Source organism: Syngnathus leptorhynchus, chromosome 15, assembly GCF_054491065.1.
Source record: "Syngnathus leptorhynchus isolate UIUO chromosome 15, UIUO_Slep, whole genome shotgun sequence".
NCBI classification, from domain to species: domain Eukaryota; kingdom Metazoa; phylum Chordata; class Actinopteri; order Syngnathiformes; family Syngnathidae; genus Syngnathus; species Syngnathus leptorhynchus.
In genome coordinates this window covers 765,677-788,358 of record NC_141209.1, presented here as the reverse complement: position 1 = coordinate 788,358, position 22,682 = coordinate 765,677, and the positions used below count along the sequence as shown (strand labels likewise).

The 22,682-nt window shown below is 44.2% G+C and overlaps 1 protein-coding gene across 1 annotated transcript in view; it reads left to right on the top strand.

The window, feature by feature from the left end:
• alk (ALK receptor tyrosine kinase) overlaps window positions 1–22,520 on the top strand; it is a 123,166-nt gene extending 100,646 nt beyond the window's left edge. Inside the window, exons 12-29 of the mRNA XM_085932019.1 lie at window positions 1,242–1,407; window positions 2,931–3,078; window positions 5,791–5,901; window positions 6,083–6,224; window positions 7,098–7,265; window positions 8,642–8,740; window positions 9,023–9,178; window positions 10,010–10,123; window positions 11,635–11,821; window positions 11,894–11,984; window positions 12,113–12,177; window positions 12,260–12,389; window positions 12,563–12,660; window positions 14,859–14,951; window positions 18,065–18,166; window positions 18,313–18,447; window positions 19,090–19,180; window positions 20,430–22,520. Coding sequence (XP_085788145.1) covers window positions 1,242–1,407; window positions 2,931–3,078; window positions 5,791–5,901; window positions 6,083–6,224; window positions 7,098–7,265; window positions 8,642–8,740; window positions 9,023–9,178; window positions 10,010–10,123; window positions 11,635–11,821; window positions 11,894–11,984; window positions 12,113–12,177; window positions 12,260–12,389; window positions 12,563–12,660; window positions 14,859–14,951; window positions 18,065–18,166; window positions 18,313–18,447; window positions 19,090–19,180; window positions 20,430–21,461 — 3,128 coding nt within the window. The 3' untranslated portion in view covers window positions 21,462–22,520. The remainder of the gene's footprint in view (window positions 1–1,241; window positions 1,408–2,930; window positions 3,079–5,790; window positions 5,902–6,082; window positions 6,225–7,097; window positions 7,266–8,641; window positions 8,741–9,022; window positions 9,179–10,009; window positions 10,124–11,634; window positions 11,822–11,893; window positions 11,985–12,112; window positions 12,178–12,259; window positions 12,390–12,562; window positions 12,661–14,858; window positions 14,952–18,064; window positions 18,167–18,312; window positions 18,448–19,089; window positions 19,181–20,429) is intronic.
• Window positions 22,521–22,682: the final 162 nt, after the last annotated feature.

Here is a 22,682-nt window from a genome sequence, read left to right as displayed (position 1 = left end):
ACTCTGCAGTGAACTAACCTCAATAGGAGCTCTGGCTCCGCACGTGGTTGTGCACGCCAGCGAGCGTGTGACAGAGATAAGCATTTGATCTGAAATGTAACATTTCCAAAAGTGATCATCTGCAAAAAAGAAAGACAGACAGGGTGCTCTTCTCTGAACCCACACATTTTCATATCAAGGTTGTGCTCACACAACATCAGACAACAAACCCAAGCCGCGTGGATGAGATGAGAACGGGCTGCAAATCAAATAGATCAACTTTGGCTTGAGACAATTCAATTGGCTCTTCAAGCAGATGGTACTCCGCTTCACGCCGAGACAGGTTTTGCCATTATCTCGCTGCTTATTAGTTACCCAGCTGAAATGCTTGATTGAGTACAGATTTAACAGTTTGCTACTTCTTGTTACTTTGGCTTTGCTGTTGTCGGCGAACGCAAATGAACAGTGTCATGCAAATGCCGCTTGATTTTTTTTATGCAGATCCATCCCTACTGTGCCAGCTTTGATCCATCTGGTTTATAATTGCATCCTGTGACAATTAGCCTCCATAGTTAGGCGAAGTGGGCTTTGTTAAGGTACTGACAGACAACCATGACCTTTGCTGCCATTTATGTCTTCTTTATTACATGGGTTGCACAATTTGTCCAATGGTGCAGTTTGTATATACAAAATAAAAAAGAAATTATGTCCAAACGTCATCTTTAATTTGCTTGAGAATTTAGCACCTACGAACTACAAATATGGTTTGAAAGCAGTCAGCAACTCCCAAAAGATGCTTGTGTATATGATTTAGAAAGATGTTTGAATGATTATTATTTTTTTTATTATTATTTATCAATTATTTCTCCAGTTTGTGTATTTGAATGTCATCGACCTGATGGAGTTGCAAAACCTTCTTTTCTTTCTTACGTCACCTTGCACTATTAAGTAACCTGCCACTCAGGCCACATTGTGCAGTACAATCCAAAAGATTTAGGGATTGATTTTTTTTTTTGTTCACAACCTTTATAGCAGTCACACTGTGCAAGTGGCATCGCTTTTGCATTGCTTTTGACTTGATGCCATTCTCTACTCTGGTAGTTGGGACTGTGGCTCTGCAGCATGAAGTCCTTCAGCTCATTCTCAAGCTAATTTGAGTCAGAGCATAATTAGCTGGGACACCTGCTGCCATTGTTTTTATGACATAAATATTCATGTATGTATGTTTGTCTAAACATGTTGTTTTGCTTTCTCTCTCTCAGCCAAAAAATGGATTTTTACCACCTGTGGTGCTGGCGGTCCAGAAGGTCCCACTCCCTCCCAATGCTTCAATTCTTATAGGAGCAGCAAAATCAACGTGACGGTGGGCACGCGGGGGCCCTTCAAAGGCCTTCAAATGTGGCAGGTCCCCGAAACTGGCACATACAGGTAGGAAGAAATGAGCACTTTATAGAATACCTGCATTATGTTTGCTGTAGTTTTTCCATTTTCTCCCCAGTTAATTGTGCAATTCTCTGCTCTTTGCTGTACGATCAAATGCTAATGTCGTGCTGGTCAAAATGTATTCTAATGAGTCTCTGTTGAATTGCCTCATCCCGCACAATATTTGGGCACTAGTTCACTTACTCTATACATGACAAAATGTTGTAATAAGTCAAGCATATCTGTATACATTTCCCTTCGACCTTTTCCCAAGTGGATCTTGACTTTTAGTAACAAAGAGAAATGTGGGAAGCATTAAGTCAACCAATGATCAACCAGCTTTCCGAATAAGCAAATCACGAGGGAAGTTGTGATATGAATAGAACAGTTTGTGGTTTAGGAAGACTGCGCTCTAATTAATATGGCAGCGCTTGTAGAGTTTTCCCAAAAGAGCGTGACTTCCCTTTGAGGATTTTTGGAAAGATACACGTTTTGTTTTGCTATTTGTTTGAATTGAGATCCAGTTACTGATTTTTGACAATGATTTGTGAAATGTTCTAAACTGTAAAATACTGAAGTTATACAAAAGTGGCATACTTGCACTAAAAGCATCTTTTGGGAACAAATCCACTTTTGAACATCTCACGTCCATCATAACAATGCACACTCCTCCAACCCGCCCACTTCTTCTTCTCCTGTGTGCATCGGCATGGCATCAAGGCTCCTCAAGAGAACAGAGGAGTAGAGAAGAGAATTTTCAAAAATACATCAACAGTCAGCCTGGGCACATTGTCCTCAAACTGCGCTCTACACTAGAATTCAATATGTGGCATCAATCACTGCGGGCAGACATCAATATTTACCCTGTGGGCATTTTATGAAAACATGGAGGCATTGATGTTGAATTGGACTTTTCACCTCACCTCCCACTCAGCCCTGCTACATCTTTAGTCTTACTAACTAACAGCCATCATGACACATTTTTTCGAAAAAGACCTCCAAACCTCAAAATCGAGGCCTTGGTGCCGCTCGGTTATCCGGCAGAGCCAGTAAATGAACTTGACAGACGGCCACAGAGATGAATGTGCGCTCTGCATCTCCCAAAAGTCATTAGGCAAACAGCTGAGGTAGCTAGCAAGCACCAGGCAGTGTTCTCTCTCCACCGAGCAAAACCACCGGGGAAGAGCAATATTGAAGCACTCCCAAACACCAATCAATATATTATTTTTTTTTCTGGCTGGTAAAACTAGGACAGTTAAAATGGACATCCTCTGGCGTGAAAGTCCATGTATTTGCTTTATGTGTCTGCATTATATTGTATGCACGCCTGCAAACGCGTACCTACGTGCCTGGAAGCTAAATTGTACTTTTCCTAATTTCATTTAGCCTTTTATTTCTTTGTTGTTGTTTGCATGTACAGTAAATATTTATGAGCATGTAAATGATTTCTCGTGTACAATTTATCCAGAGTTAATGATATGGATGAAAAATGATTCTTTTTGTTTGTTTGGTGTGTGTGTGTTTATTAGGATTACAGCGTACGGTGCAGCAGGCGGCCGAAGCGTTATGGCCACGAGTAGATCACATGGCATTTACATCGCTGGAGACTTTTTGCTGAGGAAAGGAGAGCTGCTTCACATCCTGGTCGGTCAAAAAGGAGAGGACGCATGTCCCAGTGTAAGTTTCATTCGTGGAAATGATCTAACTTGGATCTCTCCTGGTATGAAATGTTCACGAATTGCATTTGCGAGTCTACGAGCAAATCCAAACGGACGCAGACAGTCATTCAACTCACTATTATTGTGTCCCTTGGTTGTGGGTGATTGAGGAAAATGAAAGAGAAGGGAGAGTAGAAGAGCCAAGTGTAGTGGACCAAGAAGTGACAATGATTAGAAATGCGTATGTAAAATGGAAAGGGAGTCCTCATCTAATACCTGTGAAGGTACGCAAGTGTCTGTGGGGCTTTTGTCACATCTGGACATAACAGCTGGATTGTGTTGTTAAACCGAGAAGACTGATTCTCTGCCCACTAAAGGGCTATTTAAAGCAGCAAGCCAGCTCACAATGATCCCCCCCCGGCTGACTTACTTTGGTTGTTTTGTCAGAGGTGGTTGTCATCCGCTATGCTCTGGAGCTCTTTGCTGGCAGCCCCGCCGTATGCTTACACAAGGCTCAGATTACAAATCCCTCCAGTCGCCAATGAAACCATCCATCATTTTCCATGTAAACATTCAAAAATGTAGGCCAGAATCAAAGTGTGTCAATAATGTCTGTGGGACATTATTCAAGTGTGAATGAACAAGTGGATACATATTTGCCAGACATTCAGTCCACCACTCACTAACAGAGCCACAGACAGATGGTGGCAAGAAAAGTCATTTTATTGCTGATTTGATAGCTCCGTAGTTGGCTAGAAAGTCACATTTGACATAAGGCTGTTAAGTGTTTGTGGAAATCAAAATATCCTTCGATCAAATCGTTGGCCCACGCTCGCCAACCTTATTGGTCTTGCACAAACACGGCTGCGGAACTCCATTTTGCTTCCTTTTATAAATGATGTCATTAACAATCGGCATCGCGGCATGTAGTGCAAGTACTTTGAAGTCAATTAACTCAGTCCATAGCGAGGTTTGACGTCAATTCTCATCAATGGCAGTGAAGGAGTTAAAGGCATGGCTTTTAAACAATGCAGTTTTATCCAAATAACAGTGAGAGACATCATATCCTCCTCATCTGCACATATCAAGACAGAAAATCAGCCTCTCAAAACACTTTGCACAAATAGAAGCATTTTGATGTTTTCCTTTAAATCTAATAATAATTTCTGTGGCACAGCAGCCCCTTTCAATGATCATTTCCTGCCTTGCTGCAGAGAGAGATTGCATTAACATAGATTATTCTCAATTCTATGCTAATTATATGCTGTTTGCTGCCTGACATTAGCGCGAGTATTGAATAAATATTTGGCCACAACAAGGTCTGCTGAAATGATCCTCCTCCATAATACTTTATAGAGAAACTGTCATAGTCTTTATTAACGTATGCAGATTTTGCAGCCTAGTTTACTGAGTTGACTAGAATCAAGGAATCGCATCCTTTCGCAGATGTTCACGCGAGCTATCGGAGCCGTGGACACAGTATTGAATTCAATTGCCATTTATTTCTCTAAGATTGGCTAACGACCACCAGTCGAGTGTACGTATACGGGCCTCGCCGTGGCAGCTGGAAGAGAGGCTCCAGCTCACGCATCCCTCCCCCTGACCCTAATCACTACAAACGGAGTAGAAAATGAATGGATATTTCTTTCATTTACATTTCAAAGAGCAGTAAGTCTTCCCCACATCCACAACCGTGATGTTCCCTTGAGAATATCATGATTTCTCTGGAAGCCCCTAACGTCGCTAGCCAATGAGAATATTAAGCATGGAGCTTTTACATTTAGTATGTCAGTCTTAATCAACAACCAAAAGGCCAGAAAACACTTTTTGCCCTTTACAGGCCTCTGTATGACATGGTCGAGGAGCTCATAGCCCTACGAGCCAATGGTCTCAAGCAATCTACAGTAACCCTGTGCAGAGAATTGATATTGATGAGTGTGAATCAAAGTGTCAAGGGAAGCCAATTATACCCATCACAGTTTGGTTCTCTGTTGAGACATTGTATCTACCTTTCTTTCAGGCAAGCAAGAGAGCACTTTGGTGCAAACACTTTCTGAGAAGTCTGCAGCAAGCACTTGTGCTCTCTCACTGTCTTTCTCACACACACACACACACACACACACACACACACACACACACACACACACACCTATTTTTTTTCTCTGGTTCTATTTTCTCACACAGGCGACTTCAAAATGAGAAGCAACAGTCATAAGTCGCTGAGAGGGAGAAAGAGTGAAGAAGGCTCTTCCACAATCTTTGATGCCATTTGTTTTGCACCATGTCAATCTGACCCAGTTCCTGTCAATCTTAGCCTGCTAAACCCCGCCTTCTCCTCCTTCCCAGCTCCCGGGAGCTTTCAGCCCAGACGAATTCAAAAGTTTAAGGTAGCAATGGGTGTGTGTTTAGGAAGTAAAAAGTGGACCTACTCTCAAGGAAGGGGGCACTTCAAATGGTTCCTACTCTTGAAAAGGACCGCTTGTCCTCTTCAAAGTCACCGAAGAGATGGAGCAAAGTACCGCTGACTCTAAAGAACCCATTTTTTCCAGTGTAACAAAAGCTACCTCCGAGATACTATGTGGCTATGTTAATCAAGAGTTACACTGCCTGTAAACGGTGAAAACGTACGTCCCACTCATCTCGCTGCGAAAGTTCCAAAAATAGTCTTTGCTTACGCGACCAACACCTAATCGGTTGTGAGTTAGTTCTGTTATTGTTTCTCTCCCCGCAGTCCAGCGCCATGTTGAATAAGATCTGCTTGGAACAGACTGGCCCTATGCTGAATAAGACTCAAGTGAAGGGCGGAGGTGGCGGAGGTGGCGGGGCTACATATGTATTCAAGGTGAGACATTTATTAGCGAACGATGCCTTCGGGAACTTGAGGGTCACCCGGCATTTAGAAATTGCTCAATGGTGTTTTTTACCCATCTGGACATGAATATAGTTCTCATAGAGATCTTGGTAGCAGGTTGACATGGCAATAGCAATGAAGACTCGCCAAATAAAAGCTTGTGATTACCCAGGTGCGCAACGGCCTTTACATCCCTCTCATCATTGCCGGTGGAGGAGGTGGCCGAGGCTACAGCAGCCAATCGGGGAGCCAGCTAGAACAGATGGACTATGACCTCAGCCAACCGGGTCGCAATGGAAAGTCAAATGCTGCAGGTTTGCTCTAACATCTCATAGGATACAATATTCATAATCGTTGAAATGTTGGCTTTCTTTATGCCTTGCAATTGGAAGTTCAGAGACCCAACAGAGAGAGACATTGATGCTAAATGAAATGCTTGACTTTAAGTTTCTCGCACCAGCGAAGAGAGAACACAGAAACAGAGAGGATTCATTTGTCCGTGCCCACTTGAAGTAAAAATAACTCGCATGCAAAGTGACTTGACGACAGGCACTGGTGTACCTCGCTGCTGGAGTACTGTAATGGCCTCTGTTCAGCTCTTGCCCTGGATATACAGCCTTGCTTTCTTTTATTTACTTAGTGACATAAGTCCACCGTAAGGGGAAGATTGTATGAGAAACAAGACTGATAGCAGCAATGAAACAAAATGCTGTTAGCGGGGCTATGACATGACAATTTTAGGGGCTATGTCGCGTTTCCAATTTACAGTGGTTGGGACCTTTTATTTATTTTTATTTTTTCCCCAAATGGACCACAAATCCTTGGCAGTCGCCGTGCTCATATAGCGCATATACTGTACAAGGTCTACAAAGCCCTGTCTAAAAAATGTGCTTGCACAAGTCTGCACACCCTTTTATTTTCAGGATGTGCCTGTCTCCTGCTGATTGGGAGTCACCACACATCTGCCACTCTTTAAAGTGCCTCTGATTGGCCCCAAGTAAATTGCAGTTGTTCTAGTAGGTTTTTGCTGCCATTTGTTGTTTTTTTTGTCTTGTAGAAGAAGTTTGAAGGTTTTATGCCGATATTGACTGTTATTTCTAACCATTTTTATTCATTACCCTGACGCACAGACCAAGCATGAGTCACAGTAGATTCCCTTGTCATATAATGTGTGTATCTTGTGGCAGGTGGGGGTGGTGGATGGAATGCCAGTGCGCCGGTCAGTCAGGGCGGCAGACCTCTCGTTCTAGGCGGACAGGGAGGACAGCCCTGTCAAAAGTTCTGGCAGACACGAGGTGGCTTTGGCGGTGGTGGAGGTGGCTGCATGGCTGGAGGCGGTGGTGGAGGATACAGAGGTCAGTCAAAGAAACTTTTCTCCGATGTCTATATTACTTTATATGAAGTGTGAAATTGTCCATATGCTTCATGGCAGATTCATTTGAAAGAATGATATATGTGGAGCAAAAGAGACAATTAACACGTGCATATCTCCCTCCAGAGCATAAAATCACCCAAAAAAAACATAAACAGCCTTTCGACTCCTCATTTATTTTTTCCAATTTTAGTAACGTGGCAGAACTTTGCTTTCTATTGAATTTTGTTCCATGATTAAGCAGTGATAATGTAGTGCTTCACATGGCGGCTGGCATCAGATTATTTCAAATTCCCTCTTCACAGTTGCCCGTACGTCTACGCTGTTCACTCTCCGTTGTGGCCCGGGTCTTTCGTTAGACTTGTGAAGGTCGGCACCTTCTGGTTTGGGGTGCTGGGTGTCTCCTGCCCTCCTTGCGTGATTCTCAGTCTATCTACATATAGATATAGATATATTCATGATAAGGCACTGTTAAGCACATTCATGTCCTCTGATCTTCCCCATGAGGACACAAGGCCAGGTAGGCTTAGCTCCTACCACATAACATGCGGAGGGCAGCCACGAGGTCCCTGTATTCTTTTCTGGGGGATGGTCCGGGTGCCTCAGTGGGGCTGGCAACGTGTGGATGGTGGCCTCTCATATGATTCCCCACGAGATGGGCATCCTGGTCTGCACTTCCGTCTCGGATGGATGAGACTGCCTCCACCTGTCCTGATTTTTCCTGTACAGGAACTCTAGGCACCAGATGGCTAATGTGCATGTGTGACGGCGGCACGATGTCACTAATGTATCTCCGAAGAGATCTGGTTGCTCGCTGTGGAGCCAGTCTCACCAAACATCCCTTATGATTACATTAACTCCCAGGATTGTCCTCTCAGTTGCACTTTAAAGTCCCTCCAGGCATTTAGGCACTACACGGTCATTTTCACCTCGCGTGTTGCGCTGCCTGGCTCGTTATCTTTCCTATGCTGTCCTATTTTCTATTCCTTGTGTTCTTTCCTCCCTCCGTGTTGAGGGCACCCACCTGTCCTCAGAGATCGGTTTGCCTCACATTCAAGTGGCTGGGGCTGTGAATCTCCATTGCAAGATCTCCATGTGGGGTTTGCATGTCATCCCCATGCTAAAACGAGTTTTCTCCATCTGCTCATTCCTCTCATAAGGGATCTTAGGTTAATTGAATATCAGTTGTCTCTAGCTGCACTGCAATTGTCTGGTGACCAGCACAGGTTACGCTTTCTCTGGCCAAAGGTCGGGTAAGATTCGCTTAGTGGAAACTCTAATGAGAACGAGCAGTATGGGGAATGGATGGATGATGTTAATTAGAGTAGCAAGTTAATCACTTGTTAATTTTCTTTCCAGGTGGTAACACCTCATTAAATGACAATCCCAAACACGATGGGGATGATGGCACGTCCCTCTTTGGTCCTGCTGGAGAGCCCTACCTTTACCCTCTGAAAGGTGATCGAAAAACATTCAAAAGCCCTTTTGTATCATTATTTCTTTCTACTTTATTGACAAAAATAAGGGAGGGGAAAAAAATGGAGCCAGGCTCTCTCCAAGTACAAATATGTTGTGTGTTGTTTCCATAACGTCCCTCAGAGTGTCAATACAAATTAGCCGCGGCCGTGTACTCAAACACTTGGCAACTGATTGGAATAGCACTAGACTGCGGAATGTATTCTGATGTACTGTCTGAATACACAAAACGATCCGTCCCCACATTTTGTATTTCTCTATTAGCAATGGAGAGCGACGGAGAGGTGATGGTCATTCCAGTTCGGAACTGCAGTCACTGCGAGAGTGGCGAATGTCACGAGATAAAGGGCGACGTTGTCTGCTATTGTGACGATGACCTCATCCTGGCACCCGACGGCGCGTCCTGTATCAACTCTACAGGTGGGAATGCTTGCGTGTGTCGACTCGGCATGAATTGAATCGAATCAAAGTGTACCTTTAATGAACTGTGACTCTGTGAATAGAAAATGAATTCATCTGCAAATGTAATTATGTCGTGGCGGCTCGGTACTTTAGTCAATCTTTAGCTCACTCCGTGTTTTAATGGCTTTATCATTCATTAAAAATTACACATACGTCGTGGGAATAATCACACTGTACCTAATGAGCCACTGTTGCTCCACATGTTGTCGCATTTATCTCTGCTACAGTGTGATAAAACCTCTTATCATGTCAAGGATTTAGGACGTATTTGACGTGACGTATTTGGATATTTTCTTCACCATCCAAGTGGCTCTATCTTTTGAAACCACGTCAAGCTTCACTAAAAAGGAGTTTTCCTACGGGTCAAAGTGTAACAAATGGCTGTGGGCCACCCAAAACTGCCTCTTCAATTACGATTCGTTATCTCGGGTGAATAACGAATCCGTGAATATTGATTTCAATCGATATTTCCCTCCAAATAATATCGTCACAGCCGGAAGTTTCCCCTCGTCCTGATGGTTTGCTAATCTGTTCTTTGAAAGGACAAGCAGCAGCTCATTGTATGTCGCTCGGTCAGAAAAGGTCACCTTCTCAATCTGGCCGGCCACATTGGTACGTCGCCATTGAGAGCATCCCGTCGAGACGACAAGGAATTGATATGCCGCACATCGCCTCCAGCTTTGTTGTGTCATCTCTTTCACATCGTTAATTAAGTGGAGAATCAGAGAGGGGAAGGGAATGTTAATGCTTCTCTTGGGAAGGTAACAACTGGATGACTGTTTTCTGCAGAGGTGTCCCTGCTGCCTCCCCAGCCGTCCCTCTCCCACTTGGCCCTCGGTCTGTCTGTCGGGACTTCGGCCCTCATCGCCGCCCTACTGCTGGCTGTGTCGGGAGTCATGATAAGTAAGTGTTGTCGCATTGAGGGCCAAAAGAAAGCGCATCATATATATAAAGTATCACTTTCACCAAACAAAACAAATCAAATCAATGTTGTTGTTTTTTCTCTTCCTGTCACTTCATTGCTCATTGCAATGCAGTATTTCCTTGTCACTCTGAAGCTAATTAGAACAAAAGTCTTGTTTCAGAAGGATATAGATCGGATCTATTTGCAAGCAATCCAAATGGCCGGCCGATAGATAACGTGAGCCGACGGGTGGCTATCGGTCAAAGTAGCTCCCGGTGTACATTTGTGTAGTCTTTTCAGTGAGTCCTCGCACGTTGGCAATAGTCAGCCTTTGTCTGCAAGTTTTCTGGACGATTGATCATGTCGAATCAGCAAGAGAAATCAATCACTCACTTATTGTGTGGGCAGCTGCAGCAAATAGGTGCACAAGAACAGAAAGTCAAGTCACACGGGGGAGGTTTGACGCAGTGTGGCACTCAATTTTTCTCATTTCCTGTCACACATATATATATGGGAGAAAGTTCTAATGGACATTTTGATTTGAAATAACAATACAAAGGCTGTGAAAAATGATCAGACAACCCACCGCTCCAGCTGATGACTGGTCGGAGGCTTTTTGGAACCATTGGGACTCAACATTGGCACACATAACATAGTACTTTATGTATATTACTTTATACATGTATATACATTATCGTAATATATACTTTCTGCCTTCACCGGAGACGCATTTTTTTCCCCCCACCCACATGCACAAAGTTCCGCAACATTCGGCCTGGTCTTTCTCGGACGGCGCTCAATACGAATATTGTTGTGAGAACGAGAAGGACTTGGAGCCAGTGCACACATCCAATTGCCCAGCAGCTCTCAAACCATTATTGCCAGACATGCACTCATCAAGCCATCATCTCCTCCACATGCACACCCACGCTCCCTCTCGTAGCTGGAGTGGAGAGCTTATACTACACACACACACACACACACACACACACACACACACGCACGCATTCTGACTCCCACCTATGCTCACAGGCAAGGCAGGGGGTGAGGACTACCAATGAAATGTGCTAATGATGGATGGCAGCTTAGCTGGAGGCCGACAACTCTTCCACAGTGGACGGCACTTGCTCCTCCAAACACATCCACGTTGCAATAAAACACATTAAGCATTCTCACCAGGACTAATGTGTCCGTCCATAACACAGGTCGCGGCTGTGTCATCTTCCTTTTCAGCTGCTTTATAGCCATCTGCATAAATGTGTTGTTTTTATTTGTCAGTCCTTTTAGTAATGTTCTATGCTGAAATGTGATACTTGCTATATTACATGACTATTTTTGAAAGAGATGTCGTTACGTGTCTGAATTCTGCTGAGCAGGGGTCTGGGGGAAAAAAGGTCCTTTCGAGAATTCTAAAAGTTTCACTTTATGTCCAAGCACTAAATGTCAACTATAGACGATGGAGCTAAAGTTTGTTCTTGTTATATTGAGAAAAATCTCAATTGGTCTCTAGTGTACAGGCGTAAACACACAGAGCTGCAGTCAATTCAGCTGGAGCTCCAGAGTCCAGACTGCAAGCTTGGTAAACTGCGGGCTTCTACCATCATGACTGACTATAATCCAAACTACTGCTTCGCCGGCAAGACCACCTCAGTCAATGACCTGAAGGAAGTGCCACGACGCAACATCTCCCTCACCAGGTGAACAATAACCACACAGTCACTATTTGCATCCGGCTGTGCTAATTCTGCATGAACCAATGTTTACTCCAGGGGCCTCGGCCATGGTGCTTTTGGTGAAGTATATGAAGGGCTGGCGGTGGGAATACCAGGCGAACCCAGTCCTCTTCATGTGGCAGTCAAGGTGATGTCCCCTCCAAAAATGTTCCCTTTAAAAAATAAATAAATAAATAGAATAGAATAGGAGACTCTGGAATCTATCCCATTTACTATATTTTCAATGAGCTCCTATGTTTTTGTATGAAAAACTAGACCCTCCCTGAGGTTTGCTCAGAACAAGATGAACTGGACTTCCTTATGGAGGCTCTAATCATCAGGTACCATCCCAATCAAATTTGCTCATTCATATCAAGTCATCATATCCAATACTTTTTATTTCCTGTGCTTTTGTTTTGGTAGTAAGTTCAGCCACCAGAACATTGTGCGCTGTGTAGGGGTCAGCCTGCAGGCCATGCCCAGGTTCATACTTCTGGAGCTGATGACCGGAGGAGACCTCAAGACCTTTCTTAGGGAGATGAGACCTCGATTGGTGAGACTCATCGTTATTCGTGTTGCAATTACGTTTTGAACACAAGTATTGGGACACATTGCCTTTCCACATTGGGGAATTGTCTGAACAAGCCAAGTCCAGAAGCTCTGACACTCACTGTGCCATCAAGCCCATTCTAATTCGTAACTATGGTAACTATGGTTCTCTCTCAGGAGCAAGCGTCCAGCCTGACCATGGTTGACCTTCTCAATGTAGCCCGAGATATCTCCAAAGGCTGCCAGTATCTGGAAGAGAACCAATTTATCCACAGGTATCTGAATCCATCCATTTTTTTCAATAGACAAATACAGCATACGGACGAGTTACAGAATTTGTATTCTCAACAAATCCAGCAGATGGGAAAAGTATGCATATATATTGCCAATGTGAAATGCAAATGACGCAAACCATCTTGACAGATTGCATAAACAAGATCTGTTCTTGGGTTTATTACTGCTCAAGTGGAATATAAGGACACATTTTGCCTCTGACATTATAGTTGAGAGGACAAACAAGGATTTTTTTTCATTCAATGTTTTACCAAGTAAGTCCAATAAGCCCAAGCACGCAACCACATGTGACAGAGCTGGGTTTGAACTCAACCGCCAATACGTTACTGCATGACCCACTCTAGGTACCGCCTGAGCCACAGCCACCGCCGCCGCATCATTTCATAAAAATCTTTTCATGGCTTACTATATACAAGGCTGATCCATACATTACGTCCCTTTTATATCCTGTCCAGAAAACAATGGTTTCCAAAGAGCCTCCTTCTAAAGCCCCAAATCAACGTTATGGACACTTACATGGAAGGTCAGGTACAAGTCAATATGGGGAAAGGTCAAATTTCCTCCCACAGTCAAATCAAGACAATTGAAGAGTCTCTCCCTTTCAGTTCAGGTATTAGCCATTGATAAACGAGGCCGATTAAAGCGTATTTGCTCCAACGTGGAGCGGTAAAGCCCCATCAATCCACCTAATGGCCACGTCTTCTGCACAGCTCGCTGACCTTCTATATGGCCCGGCCCGGCCCGGCATGTATTGAAATGGCCGCTGATACAGACCTTGTGGATAATTGCAACTTTTACGCTTGAATAAAGGGCAAAGGAATGAGGTCCGATGACTAAATATCAACAAGCAGTTCAATCCCACACTTCCTTTGGAAATAGCAATTGTAATGGCATAAGTGAAGTACTGCGCCCGCCGAGGCCAGTGAAGTGGCGTTCGACGCAAGCAAAGCTCTTTAAAAAGTCCAACAACAATAGTTTAATAGCAATAACAAAGGCAGGAAAGCCAGCTTTCTAATTCACTGTGAGTAAAGTGTGCAGTGTGAGGCCTGTTAACGTTGTTTTAATAAGTAGCTGTCCTCCCATTACTGTGCTGCTCGCAAAACGGCCGGCCGAACGAAGGCCTCCGCTCGCCGTCTGCGACAACTCTGGCTGCTTGTCCTTGCCTATCGGCAGAACCAAATCATTAGCGCGGCTTCTTCCGAGCCATTAAACGAGGACCGCGCCACTTGCATTTGGTGTGTATGTGACCGACCACATGCTGTTTGGAATCAGAAAGAGCCAAATGCCACTGAATACCATTGTGCTCGGGCCTCAAACGGAGGTAATGATGTGTAGCTACTGTAAATTGTTGGCTAAATACATGCTCATTAAAATACTTTGAATGGAAATTGCATCCATGCTCACTAAAGCAAACGCCTCTTCCAGATAATATACGTAGGTAAGGGGACGGCGAGAAGTGTTGATTTTTAGGGCTTACTGAATTATTCAATACAAATTGGTTGATTCATTTGCTGGCGCCATATCGCAAGCCATGTGATAAAAAAGAGCCGCCTCTGTTTAAATCAGTCTAAGCTATTACTGCATCCCTACTGTGTCATTTCACATCTACATTAATCAGAAGAAGGCTGTGTGAAGTACGCCAGCCAGCCAGCCGGCCAGCGCATGCCGCTTACTGCCGCGATCGGTCATCTTGCTTCCAGTTGCGTGTTTTGCAGTTGCGCCCCGCCGCCTCATGCTTCCGTTTGAGCAGTGTGTCACATGCTGTTATTTTGATGTTCCATTCTGGCAGTTTATTAGTCTCGGGGCCCATTTGTCTGGCCTGATGATGAGATGGATGCACTACGCTCTGAAGAAAGTTGCACAGCTCCACATTCATTCAGTACAGTGTGTTTTCCTTCCCCTCCAAAACACAAATGTATCTTCGTCAAAAAATAACAAACCCAGCTCTTTGAGGAGAATACTTTGATGTATGTATTTTCTCATCTTGCTTGTATACGCTGCACTTCAATCTTTGTCTCAGGTGTGTCGAGTCATAAAAAGCACTGCAGGAAGCTGAGCAGCAATGCTGATGGCAACTGATGCAATGTGCCAAAACATCCAAAGCTATCAACTAAACCCATTGAAAAGATGAGACACCAAAGAAGGAAGGATTTTCATACTCCTGCCTTTCATTCTTTAGGGATATCGCGGCTCGTAATTGCCTGCTGACGTGCAAAGGACCGGGTCGAGTGGCCAAGATTGGAGATTTTGGGATGGCTCGGGATATTTACAGGTAAAACTGAAACACAGCACCGATGAATTATATCGAGCAAATTCGTTTGTCAACGGGTTTTTTTTGTTTTGTTTTTTCTCAGTGGATATGTACTTGGGTAGACTTTGGTTTACTCTCATCAGGTAAAAGTAGGATGATTTGCACTTGCTTTGTTCTTTTACCAAACAGCTGAACGTCAGTCAAAATGCAAAGATTGATGCTCGTTTTTTTTTTTTTTTTGTTTGTTTGTTTGTTTGTTTGTTTGTTTGTTTGTTTGTTTGTTTGTTTGTTTGTTTGTTTGTTTGTTTATCTTTACATAGTGTAGACTACAACTACTATCAATGAATGGATCTGACAATCTCAAACCTTTTAACTAGTATGGCATTGATTTACAATATTGGATGCACCTAAATTGCTCAATTTGATCTGTGTCCATAAATGATTGCACGCACGGTCGGTCCCTGTGGCTCATTAAGATCTGTAAACGTTAAAGCGCAAGTCAAAGAGGCTTCTAACGCCTTCTAATGTGAGCAAGCATCCAGTGGCCAACTAGCATCTCATTATTCTCATCTCAAATATTTTAATACGGCCATGTGATGTTTCACACTCTGCCACGAGTTCCCAATTCAGCAGGGAAATTATTCTAGCCTTTCATCTAAGAGAGACTGGAGCCGGGGAAATGTAGCACAACGTGGAGCTAGTATATCATTGCAACATTCTGGCAAAATTCTCAGATGGGCTCCAAAGTCACATCTGGTTAAAGCTGTTGCTCCAGTGGCCCCCAGGGTGCCACATTAGGCCTGCTTGATTTAATTGCTGATGTCAGTTTTTCAGGTGCCTGGCCAAGATTTTGCTTTTATATAGCAGCCTCCAGCAGTTGGGCTTATCTCTGCTTTTATGTGCAGAAGAATGAAGACAGTGCAGCTTGGCTGTCTGCAACTTCTATTTGCTGTTTGCCGGTGTGGCCCGACCCCCCCCCCCCTTTTTTTTTTTTTGGTATGTTTGTGTGTGTGACAAGGGACATGCGAGTCCTTTTAAGGCCGTCACACTGAGGGTAGGCATGGAGCTTAATGTCAGCTTTTTATAGTCGGAGAGGAGAGCCACAGGCCTACTCACACGTGCTGCTATTCTTCACTCAAACAGCCTGGCACGAACGTGGGCTCGCGGGTTCAGTCATGAGAAGAAGAAAAAAAAAAAAAATGAAGACAAAAAGAACAGCTTGTCGGGGGAGCGCAGTGGGGCTGGGCTGGTGCTGCCTCACAGTCAAAAGGTCCCCAGTTTGAATCTTGACGGCTCACGTGTTCGTTTTGGTTGGTGTCTAACAAAGGATGATGTCAAATTATCAGGGAACTGTGCATTTTTTATTCTATGGTGGGAGGAACAATTCCATTGTCACTCATAAAGGAAAAAGTTCTCTTGTATTGGCAAAAAAACTTCAAAAAAATCTGCTGTCATATTTCTTTTTCTATTCAAGGAGGACTGGAGGCATTCTTGGGCATGAGGACATTTCTCTATTTATGTAGTTAGGTGGCCAAGCACAAGGTTTCACTGAATGCCATGCTTAGTTGTTGATAAGTTTGCTTGCTTGCTTCATGCTTGACAGAGTTGTGGAAATTAGCAAAGACACACAATCAAGTACTTTTAGGGCCGGGCAAGTTAACACATTCAACTCACTCATTTATGCCCAGTGAGTAAATAAAGAGAAATTGCGTCCAATTTGCCTCTTTCTGATTGAGGACGGGTGACAATTTCATCTTCAATAAGATGATCCTATGCGCTGAGATGTGTTCAAATTGAAATTTGTCCCCATATTAACATTGACAACATGGCGGGCAGACAATTTTAAATATTAATTCATATGAAAGAATGTAATATTAAAATTCATATTAAAAAACTGTTTAATGTCTGATTTTTTATTTTTTTTATTTTCATCTTCATGTGTGTAGAACTTTTTTTTTTTTTGTATAGGCACCCTTAGGGTGGAAGAGGTCAAGTCCAAACAACATGAACAAATGTCACCTAACCCTGCTTGACTTTGGAATCTATGACATGTCATTGAAAGTTTTTCTAACATCATCAACGTCACCGAGAATAAACGCTTTAATCAATCTCGCCGTTGCAGTTAAATGGCACAGACAAAATGAGCAATTGCCTCCTCAGACAGAAACAATGAGGGCCACTGTCATGTGCATCTCAGGGAATTTCATATTAATGCAGAGCCTCACTGTCTCTCTTTTTCAATGCATTGAATTTGTCTGGAGCTGGTGCGGCGCCAAAGCTCTACAAAACAAAGGCTTTGCATCTTTAACTTGACTTGCAAAACACCTCTGAATGGAGAGTAGCACTTAACCACCTCCTGATGTAGTGTTGAGGAAGGTCCAATGTGAAAATGGTTAACGCAACATTCAAATGGGATTGGGTGCTTTTTGCCTGCTTTTCTTAAAAAGGCAAGAGCCAGTGAATGGGTGTGTTCCGTTGTCCCAAATGACTTGAAAGCCCCAGGCACCTCGAATGAATATTTCAGCAACTTGGAACAGACAAGACATTTTCTTTTTCGTTTCATCACCTGTTGCAGTGTTCTCACAAATTGCCCAATGATTCATCCGGCCATTCCTTTTCTTGCACTTATGGCCACACGTGCTCGACGCCTCTCTCTGGTGAGCAATTACAGAGTGGAAAAAGTTACCAAGGCCCGAATTTGTCTTTCTGGACTTTTCTCACTCGCTGCGGCCTCGGATTGTCACTCCCTTTGGCCACTGTCCAGCTTTTTCAAGAATGCCGTAATTCAGAATTCAATGTGAAAATCAAATGAACTTAAAAAAAAAAACAAGGCAGCGTTAAAAATGGCTCGGACCAGAAAAAAAAACCCCTAAAAAATGCTCCTGCCTCTTTCTCATGACAGATTGGCACTTTCTCACAACAAAATGTTGATGTGAAAATGTGTTTTGGATCAGAGCGGTGACAGCACACAATTAAATATGCATGTCAGGTTTCTTTTATCCTTCCATATGAGGCTGTCGCTATGGCAACGGCAAAGAAAGGTATTGCTGCTTTTCATTCTATTATGATTCTGATGTCTTTTTTTTTTCTTTTCTTTCTTCTGTTGGTTGCATAACTTGCCTGTGCGCATGTAGAGCAAGTTACTACAGGAAAGGTGGTCGTGCCATGCTCCCGGTCAAGTGGATGCCACCTGAGGCCTTCATGGAGGGCATCTTCACATCCAAAACAGATACTTGGTGAGCACGCACCCTTTGATGCCATATTGTGATGCGTCGTCACCGTCAGAGATGAGCTTCCTTTTAATTCCTTATTTTGGTTCTCGATGGCCGTCGCTTTTGAGACGACTTGATTGTCATTCACCCCGTCCGTTTCCCTTCACCAGGTCATTTGGGGTTCTGCTCTGGGAGATCTTCTCACTGGGCTACATGCCTTATCCAAGTCGCAGTAACCAAGAAGTGCTGGACTTTGTAACCAACGGTGGGAGAATGGACCCACCCAAAAACTGCCCGGGGCCTGTGTATGTAAACCCGAACTCGTTGCGTAGGAAATGATGAATTTGGAAAAAGAGAAAAGTGCTGTGAATATCCAGGATGAGTCCAACGACTGGTGCTGTCTTTCCTTCGCTGTTGCCGTGATAAGAAGTGAAATTCTAAGACATACGGACAGACGCAGCTCGACTAAGCTAAGGACTTTTTAGTCCTCATTGTGCCCACTTGGAAAAAGTGAAATATTCAATATGAGTGCCAAATGTCATAATTTGAGTGTGCTGACCGCAGAGTTCATCTGCAATCTGTGAGAAGTCAATTGAATGAAATAATGGGAGCTGGCAGCCATTATTGATGCCCTTGAGAACATGTTAACTGTTCTCTTGTGATAATGACTTTATTTGTACTGACAATGGGCCTTCTTATCAAACTATTTGACAGACTTGGAGAGATTTCTTTTTTCAAACTTGAGGGACTGGAATATGAGGGCAAAAGAAATTGTAAACAACTCTTGATGAGGATTGATATATACTTTTAGTTTCGTTTCGTTTAACTCGTCCATGGAAAAGAAAAGATGATAACGTATGTTCCTGGCTTTTTTCCCCCGAAGCGCCACATGCCGCTATCTGCACACACTCTGGAGTTTATGTTTGTTCATTCTCGTGTATCTGCAGGTACCGTATAATGACTCAAAGTTGGCAGCACCAACCTGAGGACAGACCAAACTTCTCAACTGTCCTGGAGAGAATTGACTACTGCTTGCAGGTAACAAACTAGATCTTGGAAGTAATTGAATGCTGGGATTTATAGTCAACCTATCCAGCGCTATTTGTCGTTTTCATTGGATTATTTCACGAGTCCTGCGTCAGATAAAAGAGGAGATACACATTATGTCTCCACTCTCTGGAAGTGAAAAACAGAATTAAAGACAAAGTATCTGATGGCGTTGCCCTATTGGAGGAAGTAAAAAGACGCGATAGAAGAATACTGGATAATTGTACAATTGTGGTCTTTGCTGCCATTTAATCATTGTCCACCTGATTCAATAATGGCCGCATCTCACCTATACACCTCCTGTTTTATACCCTGAAGAAAAACATAATAAGTGGTGCCTCAAAAAGGTGCCTTTCATGACTTTTACCAAGTCTTTAATGAAGACTTCATTAAAAGTGCACACACAGCCTACGGAGCTGACATTGCATGTGTATAGCTGAAGGTTAGGCTGAGGAGAAAGTGCCACACAAAGCATTTGAATACTGACTTGGAAAAGAAACACCTATCGGAGGAGGAGGAAGAAAAAGTTCAAGAATGTAATGTCCGCAGACAATAAAGGAAACGGGAAAAAGTAAGCCGGGAGCTTGACGGAAAGCTTTTAGAGTGGATTTACACTAGTCCATGTGGGACATGCATAACACGAGCGATCGGGAAACTGATGAGAAAGAAAGTGAGTGGCACAGACTACAATACATCAATGTATTCATTTTCTACCGCTTATATGGGCTTCAAGTTTGCAAGAAGCGGTTATCCCGGCTGGTAAGACTTCAGGACTGCTTGCCCGTTACAGTGTGGGGGGGTAAAAAAAAAAAAAAAACACAGGTACCACATTAGGAAGGTAGTCAGGGGTGCCAAACTTATTTTTGCCACAGCCGCATCGTAATATATAGTTTCCTTCGAAAGCCTAGTATGACCGTCAACGCCTTATGTACAGTACACAATAAAGTGATGACTTTTGAAAGCCGAGACTAGGGAAAAATTGTCCTTTGAAAATCGCTAGCAATGTCTAAGTGAAGACGATGTGTCATTTTCGTATTGACACATGAAGTCAAAGTTGTGGGCCACATAAACGATGTTTGACACCAATGTTGTAAGTGATTTTGCATGACTCGTTTTGGAAGGTACATATTTAAATAGGCACAACATAACACCGTGGCATCCGCATTGTACCCCATTTGAAATTCCTTTCCGAAACCCCCGAAGCGGATACTCTTCATGGGTCTGTCGTTGAACATTTTAGGACCCGGATGTGGTGACCATGCCCCTGCCTATTGAATACGGGCCTGTCCAGGAAGAAGAGGAGTGTGTCATCGCCCATCCTGACCATCCCTCGGGCGCCGCCGCGCTGGTCAACGCTCACGTGCCTGACGGGGAACTTCCACACGCGCAAGCACGCTACCGCTCAGAGGAGAGCCAAAGAGGCGCCGAGCGCACAGCCGGGACCAGCGCCCCGTCCGAAGCCAAAGCGCAGACGGCGTCTCAACCCCAAGCGTACCACCAGCAACACCAGCAACCTCACACGCGGACCTCGGTGACCACGACCAGCACCGTCACCCTCCCAGCGGCGAGCGCCACCCTCACTGCCAAGGGAAGCGCCCAGCCCGGCCCAGAGGGGGGCCACGTCAACCTGGCCTTCAACCAGGGGCACCCGGCAGAGGAGAAGAGCCACAACGGGAAGAGCAGCAGTCTTTGGAACCCCACGTACGGCTCGTGGTTCCTTCAGCAGCTACAGAGGAAGCAGCAGCAGCGGCAAGGGGGCGTGGGGGGGGTTTTGGCCGGCAACAGCGGCAGGGTGCCCGGCGAAGGCCAGGAGCACGTGGGACGGACTGTGGCCGAGGTGGCCGGCTCTATGGGTCTCCAGCATAAGTTTCAACATCAGCACCAGTTTCAGATGCTGCATCATCGGCAGCAGCCGCAGGGTCTCTGCAGACCCTTGTTAGCACCCCCGCCACCAGCAAGCCAGTCCCCCCTCCTTTTAGATTCTGGCACTTTGCCACCCGGCCCGGTGTACAGACTCGGACGGTTCCCCTGCGGGAGTATCGGCTACGGCTACCAGGAGCAAAGCGTGTCGACGGAGGGGGCTCCGGCTGCGCTCGTTCCCTCCCAACAGAGTGCGGCGGCGCCGGCGCCGGCCCACCAGAGGGCCCCCGCCTCGGTGTCTCTGGGTCGCTCGGGATTATCGGAAGACAGCCGACCGCTCTTGGTCACCATGGGGACGGTGCAGGACACCCGGCTGCCCAGAATGGAGGGTCACAACGCCACTGTGCTTTAGCCAACATGCCTGTGCAGTTTGATCCACTCCCCAACTTTGGTAACTGTGACTGAGTAGACGACAGCAAACGCTGTGTCAGCAAACCTTTGCTTTCTCCCTCCGGTTTGGAAACAACCTTTTGAGCCCAAGCAAAAAGGCTCAATCCGTGAAGCTTTTATTATGAGAAGCCCGCAGGGTGTCAAATCCCCAACTGAACATGAAAGCACATCAGACACTGGATGGCAAATGGAATTCAAAGGATAGTTTTGGAGTCCAGAAAATGTATTTTTTCATCGTAAAATAGGCATGACTGAGAGCTCACAGAGTGGAATTTATAGCAAATATTTAAGTTTTTCTGCGTCCCAAACTGAGAGACCATCATTCTGATTTAGACCTCGCCGACTTCAGACGTTGATTCACAAACTCTGATGACTGAGGAGACCAATTTCAAAGTTGCTGCTGCCAGCCACATGTTTCATTTCTATTGCAGGACCCTAAAATTACCCCCATTTTTCACACAGCAAAAAAAAAGAAGGGGGGAGAAAAAAAAAGGAAAAGAAAGCTTGCCACTTGACTTCTAATTTTGTTGGATTTACAGAGACATTTGTACTGAAGAGAAAAACTTTTTCCAAAAAATGTGTTTGTTGATGTTTTGCTTGCTTGCTTATTTATTGGTTGGTTTGTTAATTTATTATTTGGATGTGGCTTTATAAATGATCAATCGGCAAGCTCACGCTACGAGCAAAATCCCCCTGCAACGGTTTGGTCCTTTTTCATGTTTTAAGCCATTTGAAATGATTAGCCGCAAAAAGCGAGCTAAAAAACAAACAAACAAAGCAAATAGAAAAGAAATAGTATCCCATCCCCACGAGTATAAATAAACTTGACAAAGTTTAACAAACAATAATCACAGGAAATCTCTCTTAGCCTTCATGAAGCGGAAATTATTCACAGGCAGCCTCAGCAACATCTTGTTGAAATAAGTCACCTCCTTCCGCTGCTGTAAAGTCCCACCAAACTTGTGCTCACTGTGTGGAAAACCGAGGTTTTTCCAGGCCGGCGGCTTCTTTTTTTTTTTTTTTTACAAAACCTTTTTCCATTTTTTGTGTGCTGAATATTGCTGAATCATTGTTAACCTTCATATTTGCTGCCTGGAAGCATCCATCATTTACATAAGTTCAATGTCATGGAATAGAAATGAGTACGAATGGACAAACTACTTTTGCTCCTTATGTGAAAATC